The sequence below is a fragment of the Papio anubis genome, chromosome 10 (genome assembly GCF_008728515.1).
Source record: "Papio anubis isolate 15944 chromosome 10, Panubis1.0, whole genome shotgun sequence".
Classification (NCBI taxonomy): domain Eukaryota; kingdom Metazoa; phylum Chordata; class Mammalia; order Primates; family Cercopithecidae; genus Papio; species Papio anubis.
The window spans coordinates 54,217,358-54,241,555 of NC_044985.1; the positions used below are offsets into that span (position 1 = coordinate 54,217,358).

The window sequence follows — 24,198 nt, forward strand, 5'->3', positions numbered from 1 at the left end:
CAGGCTGATCTTGAACTCCTGACCTCCGGTGATCTGCCTGCCTTGGCCTCCCAAAGTGCTGGGGTTATAGGCATGAGCCACAGTGCCCGGCCCAAGCTCTCTCTTTGCCTGCCGCCATCCACATAAGATGTGACTTGCTCCTCCTTGCCTTCTGCCATGATTGTGAGGCCTCCCCAGCCATGTGGAACTGTAAGTTCAATTAAACCTCTTTCTTTTGTAAATTGCCCAGTCTCAGGTATGTCTTTATCAGCAGTGTGAAAGCAGACTAATACACTTGGTTAGTGCAGTAAACAAAAAATTTTCTTAAAATGTCTTTTACAATATCACCGAAAGACTCTAAGAGATGGCTTGTTCCAACTTTCTCATTTACAGATCTTTATTTTCAGATCAAATTTAAAGAGTCTGAGGCAATAGAGGTGAAATCACTTCCCCAAGGTAGCTCTAGGGATAGGCAATATCAGTCTCTCCAGAATGTTATCGGCTAAAGAGAACTTCTGTGACCACCTCTACTCATTCTTATGGGGCAAGATGGGTTCAAATTGGCATTGTGGGCTGAGGACCCTTTCTTAGTTGCCTCAGGCAATTGGGACAATATCCCAAAAGTAATTCTTTCAAGCCCTGCCTTTTTCATGGAGCCCACGCTGCTGGCAGCGGCTTTTCACATAGTCAATTAGAGAAACCATTTCTGTAGTTGATAGCTCTGCAGATTTAGCCAGGAATTTGTAGTGGTGATTTGGAAAAGTGGATGCAAGAATTAATATTGATCTCACTGTTCTCCAAAATACTGAATGGTGGCAGAATAATAAGTCCAGGCTATCTTTCCTGATTTTCCAAATGTTCTGTGTTATAAGCAACCTCATGAATTAATTCAGTTGTAGGAAAGAAGAAATAATAAAGGAAAACAAGAGGAAAGACATTATGAAGGCATTAAATAATATCTGAACATTTGGATTTGCTTGCCCAGGTTACTCTGGAAATCAATGGCTGAATTAAAACTCCTTGCTTGGAGATTCTTTAAAACAAATATCAGCGGGGCTAACTTATGTTAGATAATAACAATGAAGCAGCAAAAAGAAAAAGGAATGAAGAAAATAACAACATGGAGAAAAGGGGGAAGAGGAGAAAAGGAGGAAGGAGAGTGTGAGGAAACCTCCTGGCATGGGGATGGCAAATACATGGGTATGAGCACAACTTCACTCTTCAGCCCTAGCTGCAGACCCGGCTCTTCAGTCAAGGCATGTTTTCTTCACAGCCTCGATGTGGCCTTGGAATCCCTCCCAACGTGGTGCTCCAGGAGAACACTACCCAGTCCGTCAGCTGAGCAGTTGTCCTCTTAACCATTACTGGTATAGCATGCTCTAGCTGCTTATAGTAAATATCTGCCTACCTCTGAGCACGATGGGATGACTTAGAGAAAAGATTGCTAACTATGTTTCTTCACACGTTTGGGTAGGGGAAGAGAAAAATAGATTTTTCTTAGAAGAAGACAGAGATGGACATTTTTTGAGAACCTACTTGTGGTGGGCTTCATGCTAGGGTTTTACATATATCATCTCACTTAACACTGGTAGTAGTCCCCCAGATAGATGGTATTTATTCTGGTTTTACAAATGAGGAAACTAGCTCAAAGTTACACAGAGAGTATGTGGGTGATGGAGTCAGGGTGTGAAATCCCCACCATCCTCAAAATAAATACATAGAGATGGTTGAACACATCTGAATATTCACTGTGAAATCAATCTGTAGAGTTCAATCAGAAAAAATACATTAATAATTTTTCTAATTGTAAATAATCAGTTTAAACTTAAGCTTTTATTACAAATTAATTTGAGCAAATCCAGCCTCAATTTCCAATTCCCAGTGTCATTGTGATTTTTCCCCTTTAGGGGCCTCTCAAAGTTTATGAGGAGGCAGCAGCAGCAGTATCAGAAACATTTATTAAGCACCTGTTATATGCTAAGTGCTATCTATAGTAATACTGCATTAGAAAGAAGGAATCTACAATTTCAGGACCTTTTCAATCTAATAGCACAGATTAGTGCAATTTCTTAACCCAAGGCCCAAATTTAGGAGTCTAAGGATGTAATGAATATATGGCTTTTTTTAAGGCAGCAGATGGTGGCCAGCTGTTCTCTCTCTTTACTCAAGGCCAAACATGAAGGGAAAAAATTAAAGTAACAGGGATTATGGTAAATATAAGATAGAATTTAAACTAAATCTGAATTTTTATACACACAAAGGGAAATGGGCAATTGGGGGTAATTATCAAATTATCCAATCCAAAATAGTTCTGCTACCTCTATTATCTACATAAGAGAAAATTATTTATATGGATTGAATTGTTCAGATAATTGTCTAGTATTTTGGGTCTCTGAGCAGACAGTCTGGGTGGTCGTTGATATAGATTGAGGGTCCTTCTAGAAATATTTTAAAATGGGAAAAGCGTTTATTTCTTTGCCATATAACTGGGGGCATTTCTACTTAGATGCAAGTAATATTGATCAAATCTGTATATTCACAATTCTTTGACCAGGATTTGGGCCCATTACAATAAAACCATAACAATTTTTACCCAATGTTTGAAGTCACTTTTTAATTATAAAAATAATGTATGAGCACCCTTTCCTCTAAAATTTTTAAGTATTACATATAAAGCTGAAATTTATTTTCCATATCACTAATTCCATTTCCCAGCATCTGCCCAACGATGGCCCCTCTCTAAAGTAACTTTAGTAGTTTTTTGTTTTGTTTTGTTTTTTGTTTTTGAGACGGAGTCTCTCTCTGTCTCCCAGGCTGGAGTGCAGTAGCTGGATCTCAGCTCACTGCAAGTTCCACCTGCCAAGTTTACGCCATTCTCCTGCCTCAGCCTCCCGAGTAGCTGGGACTACAGGCACCTGCCACCTTACCCAGCTAGTTTTTTGTAATTTTTAGTAGAGACGGGGTTTCACTGGGTTACCCAGGATGGTCTCGATCTCCTGACCTTGTGATCGGCCTGTCTCGGCCTCCCAAAGTGCTGGGATTACAGGCTTGAGCCACCGCGCCCGGCCTGCTTTAGTAGTTTTATCCTTTCAGGACACACACACACACACACACACACAAACACACACAAACACACAGAGAGTTAGAGGAAGAGGAATTTGCACTTTTCACTTGTGAACCACACTTTGTATACCATTTGGCAACTTGCTTTTCTACTTAATACGTGTGAGAGATAAAAACCATGTTGTTCCATAGCTCTAACAAATTCCTTTCAACCCCCTCATTGAAATTCATGATATTTATTTAGCTGTTTCTCTACTGGTGGATACCAAAATTGTTTCCAATTGTTTGCTAGCAGTGCTCAATAAACAATCCTAAATATTAAACATGTGTGAGGATTTATTTAGGGTAGATTCTGAGCAGCTGACCTTTTCCAAGAGAAAATTATGTGCTCCAGAGACTCCGTAAGTCATTTAAGCCTAACGAAGAGAAAAGATGATGGAGAGACTTGGAAGCCAGTTTCTTTATATAAATAAACTCTGTCACTGGAGACAAGTCACTTAATTTCCCTGGGATTCTATTTCTCTAAGTCAGTGGTTCTCCAGCCTTCTCACACAGCAGAAACTCCTAGAGGGCAAGCTAAAATGCAGATTGGTAGGTCTCACCCCCAGAGTTTCTGATTCAGTGAGAGAGAGAGAGAGGGAGAGAGAGTGAGAGAAGAGAGAATGCATTTTTAACAAGTTTCCAGGTCATGCTGCAGCTGCTGATGAGAACACTACACTGACAGCCACTGTTCTAGGTGTATGTTGGGGAAACTATCCTGTGAAAGAGATCATAGTTGAGGTTTTAAAGTCCTTAATAGATTATCTAGGGATATTTTAGGAGGCTTCCAACTTATTATCCAAACGTAAGACAATAACTGAAGATTTGTCACAGTGACAGTATTGGATCAATGATAAACATCTATTTTAAAAAATCACAAAATCCATTCTTTTTAACCAAGAGAGAAGTCAACCTAGAATCTTTGTTAGAAGGAATCTTGAAGGGTCGCCCAGTCCAACTACCTGGCTAGGCTTTCGTCAGTAGCATTCTTGACCTCATCAACTAGTGTCCCATTGAACAGATTCAGGGTTTACGAATTCACTCCCTAGTTCCTGAAGTAGCCCATTCCATGTGTCGAGATATCTGATCACCATAATGTCCTTCATAACCCTGACCATAAGAAACCATCCTTCAGAAGCTTCTAAGCATCTACCCCAGTTCTACCCTCTGGACTTTACTGAACAAGTCATCTCCCTTCTCCACTTGATGGCAGTCAATTATCATGTTCCCTTAAGTCAGTGGTTCTCAAACTTTAGTACTCAATATCGCTGTAGGAGTTTATTAAAATATAGACTCCCAAGGCCCAGCCCCAGAGATTCTGATTCTATGTCTGGAGTGTGGCCCAGGAATCCATATTTTTCATTAAATCTCCAGGTGATTCTGATGCAGGTGGTCTGCATATGACTGTTTAAGAGACCCTGCTAAGTCTTTTTGTTTTTAAGCTCCATGTTCCCAGCCTCTTCATCAGTTTCTCATATGACATGGCTTGAGTTTCATCACTATCCTGGTTGCTTAAGGCTGCCTGCCAAAATATACCCCCAAAGAATACTCACCTACCCTCCCACACTGATTTTTTATTCTTATCCTTATCCAAAATGATGTCCTTCATATTTTTGTTTATGTTTGTCTTCCCTACTAGAATATAAAGCTTCATGAGGGCAGGGAAATTGTGTGCATTGCCTACTCATATCATTCAGCACTTCTGCCCATGCCTGATACATCAGTAGATCCTACGTAAAGTTTTATTTAATAAAGAGGAAAAACCAATTTGATTTACAAAATGGTGAATGGTGACAGCATGGTTATACCAAAGCCCTAAAACTATACAGAGGGAATGACTCATTCTAAAAGAAGGACTTCGTTTAAAGTCTTGAGAAATAAAAAAAGTTTCAGTCTGTATAATTAGCCTTGAGATACATTTTCACATTGACTTAGGGTTGTACAAATCTCCAAGCTGGGTGCAGATGTTTCATATGCCTTTGAGTGCAAAACTCAATTGGAGGGATGAATCAAAGCAGAGCTCATTCATTATAGGTTAGGATTTCAAAGCCATCTTTAAAACATACAAATCCTTCCCTAGTGCAAAAATGCAGGATCAGAATGACCAAAATGAGAGGTGCAAATAAAAAATGTAAGCAATCTCCCACACTAATATAATTTTTATCTAAAATGGTGGTTCTTCTTTCTCCTCTCCCTTCCAGAAGTAAGAGTAACCATGAGGAAAAAATAGAGAAATAAAATTCATTGTTCATTGTGAGAGAACATCATTGAAAACAAAAGGAAAAGCCCAGCCTTTTTAATCAAAGAAATACAAATTAAAACCACAATTCAACACCATGTTATACCTATTTTGGCAGTAGCCAATAAGTCTGTTAATTCCAAGATTGTCACAGTTAGAGAGAAATGGGACTCTCATATTCTAGTGGTGAGGATATAAATTGGTGTAATCTCTTTGGGAAATAGTTTGACTTTCTTGGTAAAGTCCAACATGAACATATTCCACGAGTATTTTCCACTTCAAAGATTGTAAGTAGAAAAGTGGCAGTTTTTTGTGTTTTTTTTTTTGTTTGTTTTTTTTTGTTTTTTTTTTTTTGCGCCTACTAGGTATGCCTTTTAGGATTGCTTGGTAGCATTAGGTCTACCCAGGTGTGAAGACTTCCTACCTCAAAACTTGCCCATTTGTGTGTGTACCTTTGTGTCAAACCTGGATCTATAGCCTAGATTTCTGTACTCCTTTCTTTCCCTTATTAAAAAAAAATGTTCAGAAGAAGATAAAATCATGACTGGCATACAGAAATAAAGATGAATGTGTTAAAAAGAATTTATTTTATTCACATGTTATGAGGGAACTAGGCAGATGTTATAATCAGTTCAAAGGAAGAGTCAAAATAGCATAGCTTATATGAAATAAAAGAATGTTGGGATGAATTGCAAATGGAGATAAAACTGGTTTTCTGTAGTGGGGAGGAAGTCAGTTAGAATCATTATCAGGCTGGACAGAATTTACATATCTATTTATTAGTTGGAATTTAGAAAGAGTTGCAAAATGGCTCAAAGGGGATGAACAGGACTCCAATAATCTGATAACCCAGAAAGGCATTTTAAAGACAATGTATATAGCTTTCTACTGAAACAGAAGCACCTTACTGATATACTAATCCAATAGAATATTCTTTGGGCCGGGCGCGGTGGCTCAAGCCTGTAATCCCAGCACTTTGGGAGGCCGAGACGGGCGGATCACGAGGTCAGGATATCGAGACCATCCTGGCTAACCCGGTGAAACCCCATCTCTACTAAAAAAAATACAAAAAACTAGCCGGGCGAGGTGGCGGGCGCCTGTAGTTCCAGCTATTCCGGAGGCTGAGGCAGGAGAATGGTGTAAACCCGGGAGGCGGAGCTTGCAGTGAGCTGAGATCCGGCCACCACACTCCAGCCTGGGCGACAGAGCGAGACTCCGTCTCAAAAAAAAAAAAAAAAAAAAAAATTCTTTGGATCCCTCATATGTATGTTAAGGACAACCAGACAGCTAGTACTCAGATAGAAGAAATCAACACTTTAAGTCAAAAGCCTGATATTAAAGGTGCTGGAGCATCAAAAGTCCCTGCTAGAGAGTCAAAGATACCAGGTGCACACAGGAAGAGCTAGGAAGGTTTGATAAGTGTAGAGAAGCCTGAATTAAAAGACCTGGGTAAGCCTCAGATCTTCCACTTATTAAATTTCTCATCTTGGGCCAATTGCCTTCTCTCTGGCTTTCTCCTCTGTAGAAAGAAAGAGTTTTTATCAATGATTTTAAGTTCCCCCTCAGGATCTAAATGTTTACTAAAGGAGCCAGCCAGTCCCTTGCACAGACAGCCCTGTGGGAATGCCCAGGCATAGAGAGTTTTGACACAGGGCAGGGAAGATCCGTTTGTGAGTGTGAGGAGGAACAACGAGAATTGAGGTGTCCTAGATCCCCAGTGTGCGGTGTAGAAGCCCCCAAATCTGTGGGGAACTTGGGCAGTCAGTGAACAAAGAGAACAGAAATGATAGGGAAGGAAGTCACTAAAAACAACCTTCTACCATTTATGGTTTTGCACAGAACTTACCTCTACCTTTCGCAATATTGTAAGTTTATCACCAAGGTTGGCTCTGTGTCCTCAGTTTACCTACATGAGAGCAATCAGGGTTCTCCAGAGAAACAAAACCAGTAGGGGGTGTGTGTGTGTGTGTGTGTGTGTGTGTTATGTAGACTCAGTAAAGTCTAGAGACAGAATCCATTTCTTCCTCGTCACAGGACTTCAATCTTTTCCCTTAAAGCCTTCAACTAATTTTATGATGGCCACCCACATTATAGAGGGTAATCTGCTTTACTTAAGTAATAACAATATGAATTCTTCTGACCTATAAACATGATATCTCTCTCCATTTATTTAGGTCTTCTTTAGATTTTTTTTGCCAATGTTTTGTAGTTTTCAGTGTACAGGTCTTGCACATTGTCAGATTTATCCCTATTTATTTTACATTAAAATGCTATTACGAATATATTTTTTCATTTTCAGTTTCTTTTCTTTTTTGTTTTTTGTTTTTTTGTTTTTTTTTTTTTGAGATGGAGTCTTGCACTATTGCCCAGGCTGGAGTGCAGTGGCATGATCTCGACTCACTGCAAGCTCCACCTCCTGGGTTCATGCCATTCTCCTGCCTCAGCCTCCCGAGTAGCTGGGACTATAGGCGCCCACCACCACGCCCAGCTAATTTTTTGTACTTTTAGTACAGACGGGGTTTCACCGTGTTAGCCAGGATAGTCTCAATCTCCTGACCTCATGATCCACCCATCTCGGCCTCCCAAAGTGCTGGGATTACAGGCTTGAGCCACCGCGCCTGGCCAATTTTTTTAAATTTTTAATAAGAATTAGATGTTGGATGTTGTCAAATGCTTTTTTTCATTTATTAGGATCATATGCTTTTTCTCTTTAGCTTATGGTATGGCATGAAGTCATTCATAATATTTCCCTGACTATTCTTTTAATATGTGTAGAAACTAGGATATCACCAATCTCATACCTGGTATTGGTAATTTGTTTCTTCTTTTCCTTTCTTTTTTTCTGATCTGTATGGCTAGAGGTTTACCAGTTTTATTAACTTTCTCAGAAAACCAGCTTTTGGTTTCATCAATTGCTTTCCTATTTTCTATTTCATTGACTTCTACTTTGATCTTTATTATTTCCTTTATTCTGCTTACTTTGGGTTTAATTTGCTCTTCTTTTTCTAATTTCTTATGGTGGAGGTGAGGTCATGTATTTGAGACCATTCTTCTTTTCTGGTAAGTTTTTAACACTGCACATTTCTAGATACCTTGACACATTGTATTTTCATTTTTATTTAATTTAAAGTACTTTCCAATTTCCTTTTTGATTTTGTCTCTGGCCTCTGGGTAATTTAGAAGTCCCTTCATAAATATTTGGGAATTTTCCAGATATCTTTCTGTTGTTGATTTCTAATTTAATTCCACTATGGCTAGAGAACATACTTGTGTGACTTGAGTATTTTTTAATTAATTAATTAATTTTTTTGAGATAATACTTGAGCTCTGTTCCAGACCAATTTAAATCTGAATCTCTGTGAATGGGCATAAATAGGTTTTTTTTTTTTCGAGACAGAGTCTCACTCTGGTCGCCCAGGCTGGAGTGCAATGGCAATCTGGGCTCACTGCAATCTCCACCTCCCGGGTTCACTCCATTCTCCTGCCTCAGCCTCCTGAGTAGCTGGGACTACAGGCGCCTGCCACAACACCCGGCTAATTTTTTCTGTATTTTTAGTAGACACAGGGTTTCACTGTGTTAGCCAGGATGGTCTCGATCTCCTGACCTCGTGATCCACCCACCTCGGCCTCCCCAAGTGCTGGAATTACAGGTGCGAGCCACCGTACCCGGCCATGTATTTTTTAATTTATTAAATCATGTTTTATGAACCAGAATATGGCGTATCATGGTAAATGTGTCATGTACACATGTCAGCACTTTGGAAGGCCGGGGTGGCGGATCACTTCAGGTCAGGAGTTCAAGACCAGCCTGGTCAACGTGGCAAAACCCTGTCTCTACTAAAAATACAAAAAGTAGCCAGGTGTGGTGGTGCATGCCTGCAATCCCAGTTACTCAGAAAGCTGAGGCAGGAGAATCGCTTGAACCTGGTAGGCAGAGACTGCAGTGAGCTGGATCTCGCCATTGCACCACTTCAGCCTGGGAGACAGAGATGAGACTCCATCTCCAAAAAAAAAAAAAAAAAAAAAAAAGATTTGTTAGGTAGAACCAGAGCTGTGTTAATGACTTATATTTCCTCACTATGAAGTAAGATCCTTCTGAGTACTCTATTGTCCTATGAATTATGAGGTCAACTGGTCAGGCTGGCATAAGCAGCTGGTATTGCCAGCCCTTTGTAAGCACCAGGCACTGTTCCCTCTAATCTTCTCAGATGGTTCTTTCCAGCCTTGGATCGTTTCCTCGTATGCATGTCCCAGTTAGTACTCTGCTGAATGCTTGAGGATATCCTCCACAGATCTCTTTCTCTTTAGCTCTCTCCTAGTTTTCTGTCCTATAAGTTCTAGCTGCCTAGGTGGTAGCTCTCAACATGTGGTAGTAGAGTCTGAAGTGTGATAAGTTCAGTTCAGTTTTGCCCATGTTGTGTTGAAAGAGGTCAGGTACTAGTTCTTTACCGGAAAGAAAATAACCTGAGAAATAATCCGACAACTGATCAGGAATACACAAAGATTCCAAAATTTCTAAACACTTCTTTTCCTCCATAATTAAGTTGTCTTTCAGTAAATGCAGAGCTCATGTTGAATGGAGTCCAGGGCCACCTTCCCTCTTTACTCCTTCTCCATAGTGCCCTCAGTCTCTCCTACCTGTCTTCTCTTTAAGGTCCTGCTTCCTCTGGCGGAAAGCCTGGAAGTTCTTGGAGACCTGATAGACTTTGTTTCTGGCTCTGTCCTGGAGAAGCAATGTTTGGTCGTTACAATTTCTCAGACTTATGTCCTTCACATTCTTCTGAGTGGAGCCAGAGCAAAGACCACAAACCTTGTTTTTGCTGACATGGACCAGGTCTCATGGGACAACTGTGGTGCATTTAACAAAGTCTCTTTCTCTACTCTGTCTTACCAAAGATTTGTCTTCATTTGCACTAAAGAACATAAGAAAGGAGAATGTGGGGAAATGAAAGCTCCCTTCTACCCTCAAAGGTAATACTCTTCAAGTTAAATCAGTTAAATAGGCCAAGAAATTAACCACCATTGATTTGATGAGGGATGTGTCTACATTCCGAACAATAGCATTTTGTTGGGGCCTCTCTATGAAGAGCATAATAAAGTGTAACATGGAAAACCCATTATATCTAAACAAACAAAAGCTAAAGAGCTAAAAGAGATCAATTCCTCCCAAATCTCCAATTTTTTTCAAGTAGAAAAATTTTATTTTTCTGTAGGCAAATTTATCAGTCTTTTCTTTTCTGGCAAGAAGTAGCATTTAACTTGATTCTTTCTTGTTTTTTTTTTCCCTTGCATCAAAAATTAAACTTCATTAGCTGGAGTCTTATCAGTTGTTTAAAAATATTAATGACCTGGACATCAGTGACCTTGGATAATAATTTTAGCCTCTGTTATTTAATCTGTCATCTTGGATAAGTCATTTTTTTTTTTTTTTTTTTTTTGAGACAGAGTCTCGCTCTGTGGCCCAGGCTGGAGTGCAGTGGCACCATCTCAGCTCACTGCAAGCTCCGCCTCCCGGGTTTACGCCATTCTCCTGCCTCAGCCTCCTGTGTAGCTGGGACTACAGGTGCCCACCACCACGCCCAGCTAATTTTTTGTATTTTTAGTAGAGATGGGGTTTCACCATGTTAGCCAGGATGGTCTCAATCTCCTGACCTTGTGATCCGCCCATCTCGGCCTCCCAAAGTGCTGGGATTACAGGCGTGAGCCACCGTGCCCAGCCCCAAGTCATTTTATATCATTAAGAGTGGTTTTTGTTATCATTACTAGCCAGAAGACTTGATGAGCTTGAGAGATCTTTTGTGGTGGCTTTAAAATATGTCTACAAATTATTTGATATTCCCCCCTTCATTCCTCTCCCATTGAATGTGATCTGGACTTAGTGACTCACTTCTAAGGAATAGAAGAATATAGAAGAAACAAGAGTATGTCACTTCTAAGCCTAGGTCATAAAACACATTGCAAATTCTTTTCTTTCTCTCCCTCTCTGCCCCCGACCCCGACCCTGAGACCCTTTGTTCTGAGGGAAGCCATCTCCTATGTAATGAAGCGACTCAGGCAGTCCCCTGGAGAGGCCCATGTGGCAAGGAGCTGAGGCCTCCTGCCAATAGCCAGTGAGGAACGGAATCTTTCCACCAACAGCCATGTGAGTGAGTCACCTTGGAAATGGATCCTCCAGGCCAGTCAGGCTTTCAGATGACTGCAGCCATGGCTGACATCTTGACTGTAATCTCATGAGAGACCCTGGGCCAGGAATAAGCTGCTCCTGAATTCCTGACCCTCAGAAACTGTGTGATGATAAATATCTGTTTTTAAGGTATTAAATTCTGAAGTAATTTGTTATGCAGCGGTATAAAACAAACATATCCCGGAATGTTCCAGATCCTTCCAGTTTATGATTCCATAATTTATATGCAGGAGAAGGTATCTCTAGTTGCCTGCTACTTTTGCTAATACTCCCCAAACTGCTTTGCCTGTTATATTTAAAAATTCTTCCTTGAACAGCCTGCATTTCATGCAACAAAACATTTTAGACAGAAAATGAAATGATATTTTTTGAATAGAGATATTTTTCAACTGGATATATACTATTTTGATAGCTTGTATGTTTTAATAAAATGAAGCCTTGGGAAATTTATGTCTTCCATAAAATTCTGCAGCAGGAAGTGCTCTTTGGTCCTTGAGGGCTGTCAGAAGTTATGTGGAGCCAGGTGCGGTGGCTCATACCTGTAATCCCAGCACTTGAGGTCAGGAGTTCAAGACCTGCCTGGCCAACATGGCGAAACCCCGTCTCTACTAAAAATACAAAGGTTAGCCAGGTGTGGTGGTACATGCCTGTAATCCCAGCTACTCAGGAGGCTGAGGCACGAGAATTGCTTGAACCTGGGAGGCAGAGGTTGCAGTGAGCCCAGAGCACACCACTGTGCTCCAGCCTGGGCAACAGAGTGAAACTGTGTCTCAAAAAGAAAAAAAAGAAAAAAGAAAGGTAGAAAAAAGAAGAATAAGTTATGTGGATTTCTTGACATTTTATGCAATGTGTTGTGTTAAGAGCATTTTCGAAGATAGAATGTGTATAACTTTTACCAGACTTTCATAGAGCCTTGAGCCCCATGTCCTTCTCCCTACTCAAGATAAGAGTTAAGAACCACTTATCTGGTTCCTATTCCCACCTGTGGAAAGTTAGGTACAGAGAGGTGAGTGACTCACCCACAGTTAGAGACAGAGATCTTCTGACTCTGAACTCAGTGCTCAGACTCCAATATGTAAAATCCATTCTACTTAGAAGAGGCAGCTCAGGGAAGTCTGGTTTTTGCAATACCTTCAAATGTGCAGATTCTCAAGACGTTTACATTGATTATTTTGCTGTTGCATATCTTTTGCTTGATTAACTCATCATGCTGCTTCAGGAAAAGCGTAAAATGAATCTCTCCAGAAAACTCTCCCTTCCTGATGAACCTCTTGGCTTGGTCCCTTTCAGCTTAGCCTTTACATTGAAGTACACAGGAGCTCAGAGTGATTTATCACTGTGGTACCTGGTAGAATCCAAAATTATTCCATGAAGGAAATACATTATGCTTTTCTTACTTGATTACTATAGATATGTCACTTATATGTTTCTTCACTATATTTTGAAAACTACCTCTTTACATACAGTACTGTTACCCATCTCTTTCTGAACTAAGCTAGATATGAATATTATTATCATAATAAATTAAGATGTTTTAGTTGATGGACTGACAACCAAAGTTAAGTTCTAATATTAATGTTCAGGATACATTCTGCCCATTTAGAAACTAACAGTTGCTAAAAAAAAAAAAAAAAAAACCCGCAGATGTCTGAAAAATAAGTATAAATCTTTGGTGAATTGGAACATATCTTGCACTCCTCTTATATCTTTCAAGGTGCTGGTCATTCATTAGATTCTTTAAATACTTAATCACCAGTAACATTGAGCATTCACCATACGCAAGCCTGGGCTACTTAAAGCCAGTGGAGCCCGTGTTGTAAATGGCTGGTCCTAAAAGTATAGGAAATCCTGATTTTACCCCCACTTTTCTCACCACAATAGATTTGCCAGCCATTCCCACCATCCCTGTGTGCTCCACGACACAATCTTTTTGCTGTAGCCAAAGCCAAGTCAGAGAAATCATAACGAAAACTACAGTCCTGGAGAACCTGGGGCTGAAGAATCTGTGCTAATGCCATGAACTGTCCAGAGAAAGGTCTAAGCTTGACTCCTGGCTGTCCCTCCTCCCACTTAGCTCCGGAAGATATCTGCTATGAGCAGGTTCCTGGGTTCTGCCAAATGATCTAGCATCATCTGGTCTTGGCCACTGTTCAGGTTCAGAGAGCACTGCCCCTCCTCCCCAAAGGTGGAAACAGATTTTCATAGCCTTGGAAACAGCCCCAGGGTTTCTGAATGCAAATGTTTCCAGAAAATTCAGCTTTATATCCTAACTTGAAAAATCATCTTGTAGCCGGAAGATAAAGTTGAATGAATCAAGTACTGATTAGGTAGCCGTATTCTTCCGTAAACAGGAAGATATGGATATATTTGGCAGGGGGGAGGGATATGTTTCACATTTTGGTGATTATTTTAAGAAGTAAAAACAGCTCTATATTTAAAAGTAATTTCAAAATAGCAGATTAGTCTCATTTGAGGAATGGCAGGAAAATCCTTTGACAAATAAATTAAATTTATTTCAAAGTTATCAAGGGGTTGAACTTAATTATAGATGGCAGCAAAGAGCAGAGAAAAAACTCCTTGCAAGTTTTCTAAAGAAAAACTAAGGTGAGATTTTCTAAAAGGATAATATATTTTAAAAGTTATATATAATATATATTATATGTATAATATAATATATAATAAATATATATATGTGTGTTTTTAAATTTTGAGACAAGATCTTCTTGTGTCACCCAGGCTAGCGTGCAGTGGTATGATCATGGCTCACGCAGCCCCAAATTCCAGGCTTAAGCCATCCTCCTGCCTCAGCCTCCAAAGTAGGTGGGACTACAGACACATGTCACCATGCCTGGCTAATTTTTTAGATTTTTTGCAGAGATAGGATTTGACCATGTTGCCCAGGCTGGTCTCGAACTCCTGGGCTTAAGTGATCCTCCCACTTTGGCCTCTCAAAGTACTGGGATTACAGGAATGAGCCACTATGCCTGGTGCCTCAACAAGTTATATTTTTAAAAAACAGGGAGAATAAAGGAGAAGAAAGGAAAGGGAAGTTTTACCAAAAGGGAAGCCCTTTTGGTAACGATGGACTTAAGGACACACTACCCCAAAATATGGCACTGTAACATTTGAGAAAATAGCAGAGGCAGTAAGGTCACTCTCACCTTCTCCTGCCCTTCTGCCCCGAAGCAGTTCATAAGACCCACATGTGAAAGCTACTCTTCCTATACCCAAAGAAAAGGAACATTCTTATCTCTGAAGACACAGGTACACAGAGAAGAATCTGAACAAACAGGTCTTGCTAAATTCCGTCAGTTAATTACCATTAGGGTAATAAACTCTTTTTTCAAGTCTGTTTCTCCACAATTATCTACTTCTTCATCAAAGCTGGCATAGAAATACACAAGTCTAATTGTTTCTTCAGGTTTTCATTTCCTCATGAAGGCTCCTGTGTCACTTAAAACTGACATTAAATGAATTTGTATGTATTTCTCTTGTTAATCTGTCTCTTGTTCTAGGGGCCTCAGCTGTGAATTTGGATGGGTGAGGAAAATATATTTTTCCTGGCTGGGCAAGGTGGCTCCCACCTGTAATCCCAGCATTTTGGGAGGCCGAGGCGGGTGGATCACCTGAGGTCAGCAGTTCAAGACAAGCCTGACCAACATGGTGAAACACCATCTCTACTAAAAATATAAAATTAGCTGGATGTGGTGGTGCACGCCTGTAGTCGCAGCTACTCGGGAGGCTGAGGCAGGAGAATCGCTTGAACCCAGGAGGCAGAGGTTGCAGTGAGCCGGGATGGTGATGGTGCCATTGCACTCCAGCCTGGGCAACAAGAGCAAAACTCTGCCTCAAAAAAAAAAAAAAAAAAAAGGATACTTTTCCATGCTTACAATGTTTTTCTTTGAAATTCTTTCATCTGAAGCCAAAGCCCAGTGTGAAACAGTTCACTGAAGAAAACAAACGTGGTTTTCATGATTGTATCAAGAAAACACACCTCCTCTATACGTTGAATAAGATGAATCCCTCCACAGAATCAGTAGTGTTAGGCTGTGATCACTTCTGCTATCTACAAATTGCTTTATTTTTTTTTTTTTTTTTTTTTTTTTTGAGACAGAGTCCCCGCCGTCGCCCCAGGCTGAGGTGCAGTGGCTGACCTCGCTCAATGCAGCCCGCCTCCCTGGTTCACCACCTCCCGCCCCCAGCCTCCCGGGAGGCTGGGACTACAGGCGCCACAACCGCTACCAAGCACTTGTATTTTTAGTAGAGACGGGTTTCACTGCGGAGTCCCGGGATCTTCCTGGACTCCAGGATCCGCCTCGCCAGCCTCCCAAAGTGCCAGATTACAGGCGTGGAGTTTCACCGCCACTGCCAATTGCTTTAGATGGGATTCTGCAAAGCAGACGCCATAAATGGAATTTCGATAGTGATACCAATATATAGGGAGTACTACCACTAGAGAATGCCCGGCGATTTCAGTTTTCTAAAGGATTAGATATTTTTGATTTTGCATTGCATTAGACAATCAAGTATGCACTGAATATGAATTACAAAGCAACATCAAAGTGTTAAACACACAGAACATGAAAGTAGGTAAGAGCCAAGTTAATAAATATAAATTATGTGGGTCTTTTACTACCTACCATGCTATTATTGGTGCCTCGGCCAACATTTACTTATTAAAAAACAAGCAAAATGTACGTACCAAAGCCTGTAATCCCAGCACTTTGGGAGGCCGCAGACGCATGGATCACGAGGTCAGAGATCGACCATCCTGGCTTAACACGGGTGAAACCCCGCCTCTACTAAAAATACAAAAACTAGCCGGGATGCAGGTGGCGGGCCTGTAGCCTCCAGCTACTCCGAGGCTGAGGCAGGAGAATGATGGAACCCGGAGGCATGGAGCTTGCAGTGAGCCGAGAGATCCCGCCACAGCACTCCAGCCTGCGGACAGAGCAAGACCTCGCCTCAAAAAAAAAACAAGGTGTAAGCCAATGGTCCCGAAAATTCTATCACTATGCTGACTCAAATGATGTGGACTGAAAAATGCTTCACTAAACTCTTTTATTTGTACATTACCAAGGTCTTAGAGCACATCAAACACCTCTTGCTGTACAGAGCTGTGTGGCTATCTTGAAAAGTCCAGATTAGATCACTGGGTGCTGGGAAAACAAAGGTAGTTTGTCTCATTGTTCAAATTGTCCTCCGCAGGATTTCTTTGTCTCTTGCCGTTACGTCACTGGCATGAATGGCTCTGTTCTAGCTACAAACAAGACCCCAGCCCAACAATGACCTTTGCTGGTCTTGTGTCAAGAGATTGGGAACCTAGGGAGTAGAGGAGGAGGATTTGCCTCGTTCTGTAATAAGTGTAATTTGAGAGCCATTAGCACTTCTAGAATGAAATCTTGAGCTCGCTTAAAAATGTTTTTCTCAGTGCTGCTTATTCCAATACCACATGTAAATATGCACCATTCACAGCCAGCAGTCACCATTCTTCACTGGACTCATGTTATTTGCTACATAGCCTGATTATTAGTCTCAGCATCTGTAGCTTTCTACTTGGGGAGAACATCGTCCTATAGATCCTGTAGTTTTTATGGTCCATCCTGATGCCTTAAAAACAGCCTCAGCCTTATTGTCGATGGCAACACTGCTCCTACTCAGCAGAAATTAGATCACTGTGGATCATCTAGGTACCTCACACCGCCTGAACTTCCACTGTTGGCTACCGCCCTTTGGTCAGCACCTTTATCAGAGGCTATGGGGAAAGAGAGGCAGATAGGGCTCATGTTTGCTGGAACTCCTGGACTGACATGAGACAGGCCTGGAGAGCCGCTTTGGAATTGCTAAAACCCCGTTGACCCCATCATCTGTTTACATCAATTATCAAGGATTGGCTCAATCTTAGAAGGAGAATTGTATTTACCCCCCATGAGGTCAGTAATGAGCATAAGTCACATCGCTATAAACTTTATTTATATCATTGTTTTAATATTTTCTATTTAGAATATACAGTAGAGTGAATTCCCCGAGGAACCCATATATAATGTTAAAAATAATGTCTCGCTTCAGGTTTTTCTCAAATATTTCATGCTTTATACTTTAAATTTGCTACTGAGCATATACCAGCAGGAGCCGGAGCCAGGAGACACAAAAGAGAAGGGTTTGCCATCCAGCCTGCAGCCGTCCGTGCCCCCTTTATAATACTGTTTGGTTCTATTGTATTATTAAGTAATTTCAATTTTAATCCAGCTTTTGTGGAGTTCCTCCTCCTTTTCCCTCCATCCCTTCCTCCCTCCTCCATCCCTCCTTCCTTTTCCTTTTTCCTTCTCCTTTTTCCTTCTTCCTTTCCTTTTTCCTTCCTTCCTCTTCTTCCTTCCTTTTTCCAACACTGCGGAGCATACAGGTTCAACCGCGTTCGCACTTTGGGAGGCCAAGGCGTGGCGGCAGATCGCAGGCTGTGGGAGATCAAGACCATCCTGGCTAACATGGTGAAAACCCCGTTTCTGTCACAAAATCCAGCCGGGCGTAGGCGGGCGCCTGTAGTCCCAGCTACTTGGGAGGCTGAGGTGGCTGAAACCCCGGGCGGAGCTTAAAAAGCATGTGAGATCGCCGCTTTACTGTACCCGAAGCCTGAGATACAGTGAGACTCCGCCTCAAAGGCACCTTGAGGAGCTTTTCAGCTCTCTCATCAGATAGGGGAGTTCAGAGGAAGCCCTTCCCTGCATTTGCTGCTACCCAGGTGCTCTAAGTTTGGAGTTCAAAGCAGCATATTTTGGGGAATTATTATCTGAGCCCCAACAACTGCCATGGTCCCTGACTTGCAGGTAAGCAAACATGTCTTTACAAACAGTGAAGTGGCAGGATGATAGCGCGCGGCAATGGATCCTCAATAACCGAGCAATTGTCTGCCGCAACAAAAGCGCATAAAAATGTCACAACGGCAGCCCAGCCCAGGATATGCCCGCATTCCGCATCATGATAATATACACTTCAGGTCTGTGGTCAGGTGTTCAGTACCAGAGTTACTAATGCCATTTCCAGAAGGCTTTTCTAGTCCAGATGGAACTTATAAACCAAGGGACAGGTTGCTAATCTCTTCATGTGCCCTGCCTAGTCAGTAACTCTTTGTTTACATATATGTGTCATTAGTGTTACACACAACATTTAAGTTCCTGTGCAATAGACAAATGATTATGAAAGCACCAGATCTTGAACAAACTGGATGATTTCCCTTATGATCTCATAACCCAGAATCCTAATGTGCCTCAGTCGATTTTGGACTTCATGAGCTCACCCAGCAACTTGGAGAGTTGTGATACTCAGAGATGGAAGGAACAAAGAGAGACGTTATGCTCCTCTGGGCGGCTTAATGCCCCAGTTTTGTATCTAAAGGACTTACCACCTTTGCCCCAGAGAGTCCCTTCCTCTTTTCTCTCTTTTTCTTCACCTTTCTTCCCTGCCTTTTCCCTTCCCATTGCACATCTTCCTCTCCCTCAGCATACCTCTCGGCACAGAATTCACTCACAGCAAATGACAATGTTGTGCTACTTATTATTTCCCTCGACTCTCCTCTTTCTCTTCTTCAACTTTCATGTTTATATTTTTCTCCCAATATAACAGATTTTGAAAGGGTCAGGCTATTCCAGTTCCTTTCTACCATCCCTCCTAAATCCCTCCCCCTGTATCATATCCCCAAGTCTTGAAGGCTTTCTCCAGGGATTAGAATGACAGGAAACCATCTCACCTGGGGTAGGGGTCCCACGTGATTCATCAATGGAACCCAGAGTGTTCTGGAAATCACTGCCTGAACAAAAGCAACCCCTCAGAAGCATCTTCAAAGCCAAGCTGTGAGAACAGAGAGGCCTCTCTTCTTGCCATAGCTCACGTACCTCTGCTTATTTTGTTCAGTGAGAAAGCAGGAGGGAGGATGAGACGGGCAATAGATTGGAGGGGAAAACAGCTTATATCAATTCTCTGGCACGTTCTTAAATTAATGTCATTCCTAGCACATGGTTTTATATTTTTAGCCTGGAGAGGATATGATGCTCGGAGGAAATTTAAGAAAATAAGCAACAGAAGGAGTGAGTCTGCTGCTCATAATCAAGCAGGTAATTAAAACATCATTTTCACAGTGTCCACTTGAATATATTCTCTGACTAACTTCCTACAAGTGTAGAAAAGCTGAACGGTTAATAATTCAGGAGCACTGGAATGAGTCAGGAGTTCTGGGAGACAGGAGTCCTAGTGTTTGTTCTGACCCTCCTTGTGTGGTAACTTTGATGCTAACAGTGAGCATGAGCATTTGCTGTTTGCCATACTTGGCTAGGGATGCTCTGACTGGGTTCTCTTGTATACCTGATATTATAGAGGAGGAAACTGAGGCACTGAGAAGTGAAGGGACTTGTCCACCCTCACACAGCTCATCAGTTGCCGAGCCAGCATTTGAACACAGGCCGTTTGGATAGAGGCACCATTGCATGCTGCCACCTGAACAAAACCCTTTCCCTCTTGGAGTCACATGTCCCTCATCTGTTAAATGAGAGCGCTGGTTAAAAAGGTCCAGAAGGTGCCTTCCCATTTTGGAATTCTCTACTTATATGCAAGACCTGTCTCTCAGCATCACCGAGGAGGAATCACTCAGGGTTTCCCAGCACACTGAGTTTCCCAAATCCTGGCCTATGTGCAGCTATCATGGTCCTCTGGGCCCCATGGCATGAGCACATGGCGGCTTCTATGGCTCAGTGTGCCCTTGGCAGCCTGAGAAGTGTGAGCTCTGGTTCCTGACTCATCCGTGCCCTCTCTGGCTCTTCAGTCACTCTGCTCTTCTGCAAATGGCAGTGTCCACTGTGGTTGCCAGCCTGGGCTCCCTCCCTCATTTGAAACTGCATATTCCTAATCGAGGCTCTGGAAGAAACAGTCCCCTGAGCTCCAGGAGCCACAAGAAATTGGAGACAGAATGAGAGAAAGAGCCAGGCTGGTAGACTCAGCAACAGAGAGAGAGATAGGATTTCACATACAGCTGAGCTTGAAGTAAACTCTTAAATAAAACAGCTGCAACCTTTTCAAAGAGGTCCCTGCCCAGAACCTGGCTCCAAGTAAACTTCTCAGAACTCTTAGACCACTGTAGAAGCCTGATGTCTTCATTCAAAACTAAAATAGTTGGGTGGAAAGGGTGCTATTAAAATGCAAATGTTAACTTTTAACACCATCCCCTAGGAATTCTAAGCTCTACAACTTCAAAGCCTCAGGAAGAGGGATGCAATTCTTGTTACAGCTTAAGAGAGAACTCAAAGCACATCATTTGTCCCCTACTTGCCTGCTTCCCAACACACACACACACACACACACACACACACAGAGTCTCTCATTAAACGAAGATACCGAACTGATTTCTGATCTTGCAGTTTGGTACAAAGCCCAACATGCGTTTTAAAATTTAAACTTTTTTGAGCGTATTTATTGTTGATCCACTGAGTTCAGTATTAGGAATCATAAATCCATTTTCCCTAAGCGAAAATCGTCTTTAGAGTGCTCCCTGTTTTGCACTCTGTTCATGCCAAGTGAACGCTGCTGTAAAACAGAAATGGGTCTGCTTCATCATCATACTATCAGGATAGTAATAATTGTATCTTTTCAGGGGAGCACCTATGGGGTAGCTACCATGGAAGGATAATGTTGCTCAGCGGAACTATAAAAAACATACTTCTTTAAGGGCATCTCTCTCTTTTTTTGTTTTTTAGCCTTGCAAGCACCCAGTGAAACTTTAGAGAACACATTTCTTTAAGGGCGTCTCCTTTTTTTTTTAGCCTTGCGAGCACCTCCCCTTTCTTAGCCTTGCAGCCAAAGTGTTCTTGCCTATCAAGTGATGTTGAGAACTTCCATTAACTGAGTCTGCAGGGGCTTAGATGGGCATGAAGGCGGCACCAACACCACCTCTACCCTCTAAGAAGTGGTGTGGCAGCCAGAGCAAAGGCAGACAGCATCTGCCCTTCGGCCAACACCATGGACAGGAATTGGTATGCTGGTTTTGTGTTGGTGGTAAAGGTGCATGGATAGGGTAGCAATGTTTGCAATTTTATGGGCAGTTTACTTTTACTTGGGAATATTTTCCCTATCTTTACATTTGAAGGCATAGTTGCATTTATCTAAGAAGCAAAGCAACTCATCCTGACTTTTCTGTTTGGGGTTGTGCTCTTCCCCAAACATAATCCCATTACAAGCCTCTCTTCGTCCCACTAGGACATTTCCGAGTAGAACGAGACCCAGATACAGCAGCTCCCCGCTTTGGGAGCCTGCAGGAAGTGGCTTAGGGATGTTATCAGAGCACAACCATTTCCGGTTGTTTTCTAAGGTTATTCTGTAATTTATTATTTTTTCAAATCATTTCATTGGAAATTTAGATTCTGTGGAATGCATTTGTATTTCTAGTTCTGGCCCATAGTATTTTCTTAAGTGGTGTTGCTAAGATTGCTAAGATACGTTATATATTTTTAAAAGAGCAGCCCTTGAAATTTAGGAAGCATTTGGCCTACATGTTGCTACAGAGCAGCGCATATTGAAATTTGTTTTCCTTTCATCTCCTTCCCAATAAAAGCAGCCGTGCGGCTTATCCCTTTAGCTTCCTCAGAACTTCCTTTCAGAATTCCCGATCTATTACGGCACATTCACATACCAGAAACAAGATGCCTTTTCATGCTGTCAACCTTTTTCATCTGAAATGTAAATTAATTCTTGCTGGTATGCCTTGACAGACATCAAAGTCAGGGAATTAACCTTCCCAGGCTTTCTCCTCGTGAGGACTGGGCGGCCACCATTAGGAACTCTGTGTCCTTGTTATCAGGCCCTCCTCCAGGCAGCCCTCAGTCTAGGAGCCACCATTTCAAAGGCTCAGAGTCCTTGGTAAATGTCCTCATCATTACTTTAAACTGAGTGAGAAATGATCTGCCTGGCTAATTATTGAGAGATAGGCCTGCTCATTTTTAATCGTGGGCCCTTCACTCAGATTCCAGGAGCAGGTTTAAGCGGTTCTGACAGCCAGTGGTCTTGGTGTGATCGAGGGAGGGACAGGGCTCCAGACTGGAAACCTCTCCCCCCACTCAGTGGGTCATTTCTTGCTTGTCAGTCTTTGAGGTAGGCCACATTTGCATTTTCAAAATAAACAGATGCCTTTCAAATACATGAGCTGGTGGTCTAGAGATCTCTGTGGGCCCAAACAGTTCACCAGCCAGTAATCAAATGCTGGAAGAGAAAACAAACGGAAAAAAATACCCTGGGTACACAAGGATACATTTCCTATGTGTATAACACTGCACAGTCAATAAAGAGCCTTTATGAGATGTAGCGGGGAGAGGGGAGAGGAAGAGAGAGTATAGGAGCCTGAGCAAAGGTATTGTCCGTCAGTTTCTTTTTTGCAGGGCTGTGGGAGGCGGGAAGCAACTTTGTATATCACCTTGGCAAGAAGTGGCATGTTTCATGTTTTTAGTATTGGCTAATAATTCTGACAATGGGTTCTTGCCACGGGAAAACACATTCCTTTAAATGCCAAAGAATTAAAATACATACTTTGTTAAAATCTGAAAAAAATTGTACATATTAGTGTTCAAATAGATGGTGTATTCTAAGTAAAAAGTAACAGTGATATTGATTCCATTACTAATCTATTATATTTTTAAATTACCTTATGTTTCAGAAATTGGACCTAACTATATTTATTCAACCAAAAAATGCTTACATTCCTCAGTGAAAATTATCAAAACAAACAAACGGCAGGGAACTTTTTTAAACATCTACATATAATGTCTCATTCATTAATTTTCTAAAGCATTGGCTTTCAAACTGCCCCTCTAATTCAGGATCCATGTTTTAGATGAGAGAAAAGTTGTGGGCCTCCCTCTCTCAAAGGGGAAATGCCCTTTGAATAGGTGACAGTGTAGCCCTAGGGGCTGGAAGCGTCTCCCAGGAGGAGTGGTCTTCCAGCACTTCACTGCTACACACACACACACACACACACACACACACACACACACACACACAGAGGAGTCGGAAGAGCCACTAGTTTTCAGGATGTTTTCATCTAATTGCTTCAGTGCTGTGGCAATTGTTATTTTCTCTTTCTCTCTGTTCTTGAATCAGCTTCCTACATACTCCCCTCCTTGGCCCTGCCAACAACACAGATGTTATCAGAAGATAACAATAGCTCTAACAGTGGCGGCCATTTCTCTTCTGAGGCTCTTTGGGGAGAGTGCTTTTCCCAGCATCAGCAGGGACTCTGATGAGGCTGGCAGGGCGCCTTCCTTGAGCCTGTGAACAGGCATTTTAAGCCACTGCAGCTGGGAACCACTGGGCACATCATGGGATGCGTGCAGAGCAGAGTTGCTTTAAATGCTGCTACCAGAAGAGAAAGCAAACATCGTATCCAGACAGCCTGACCCTACATTGTAACAGAACCAAGTTTTTGGTGTTTAAAACTGCCTGAACTTTTAAACTCTTTCAGTGCAAGGTTTTCTCCTAGCCTTTTCAAAAGGCTGTTTAAAAGGCTGTTTCCTTTAGCATTGTCGGTCAGTTGGCAATGAGTAGGTGGTTGTAATTTCCTAGAACTAAATTTCCAGATACATCCCTACGTGTGCAGGACAACTATATTTAAACTGGGATATTTCTTTCTTTCACTTACTTAACTACTTTTTGTTAAGCACCT

At 41.8% G+C, this 24,198-nt stretch overlaps 1 protein-coding gene across 1 annotated transcript in view; it reads left to right on the plus strand.

The window, feature by feature from the left end:
• Positions 1–24,198, plus strand: part of MYO3B (myosin IIIB) — a 485,789-nt gene that overhangs the window by 311,808 nt on the left and 149,783 nt on the right. The window contains exons 26-30 of the mRNA XM_031651705.1: positions 1,887–1,972; positions 6,907–7,080; positions 9,940–10,291; positions 12,795–12,852; positions 19,258–19,612. Of these exons, the coding sequence (XP_031507565.1) occupies positions 1,887–1,972; positions 6,907–7,080; positions 9,940–10,291; positions 12,795–12,852; positions 19,258–19,612 (1,025 nt within the window). The remainder of the gene's footprint in view (positions 1–1,886; positions 1,973–6,906; positions 7,081–9,939; positions 10,292–12,794; positions 12,853–19,257; positions 19,613–24,198) is intronic.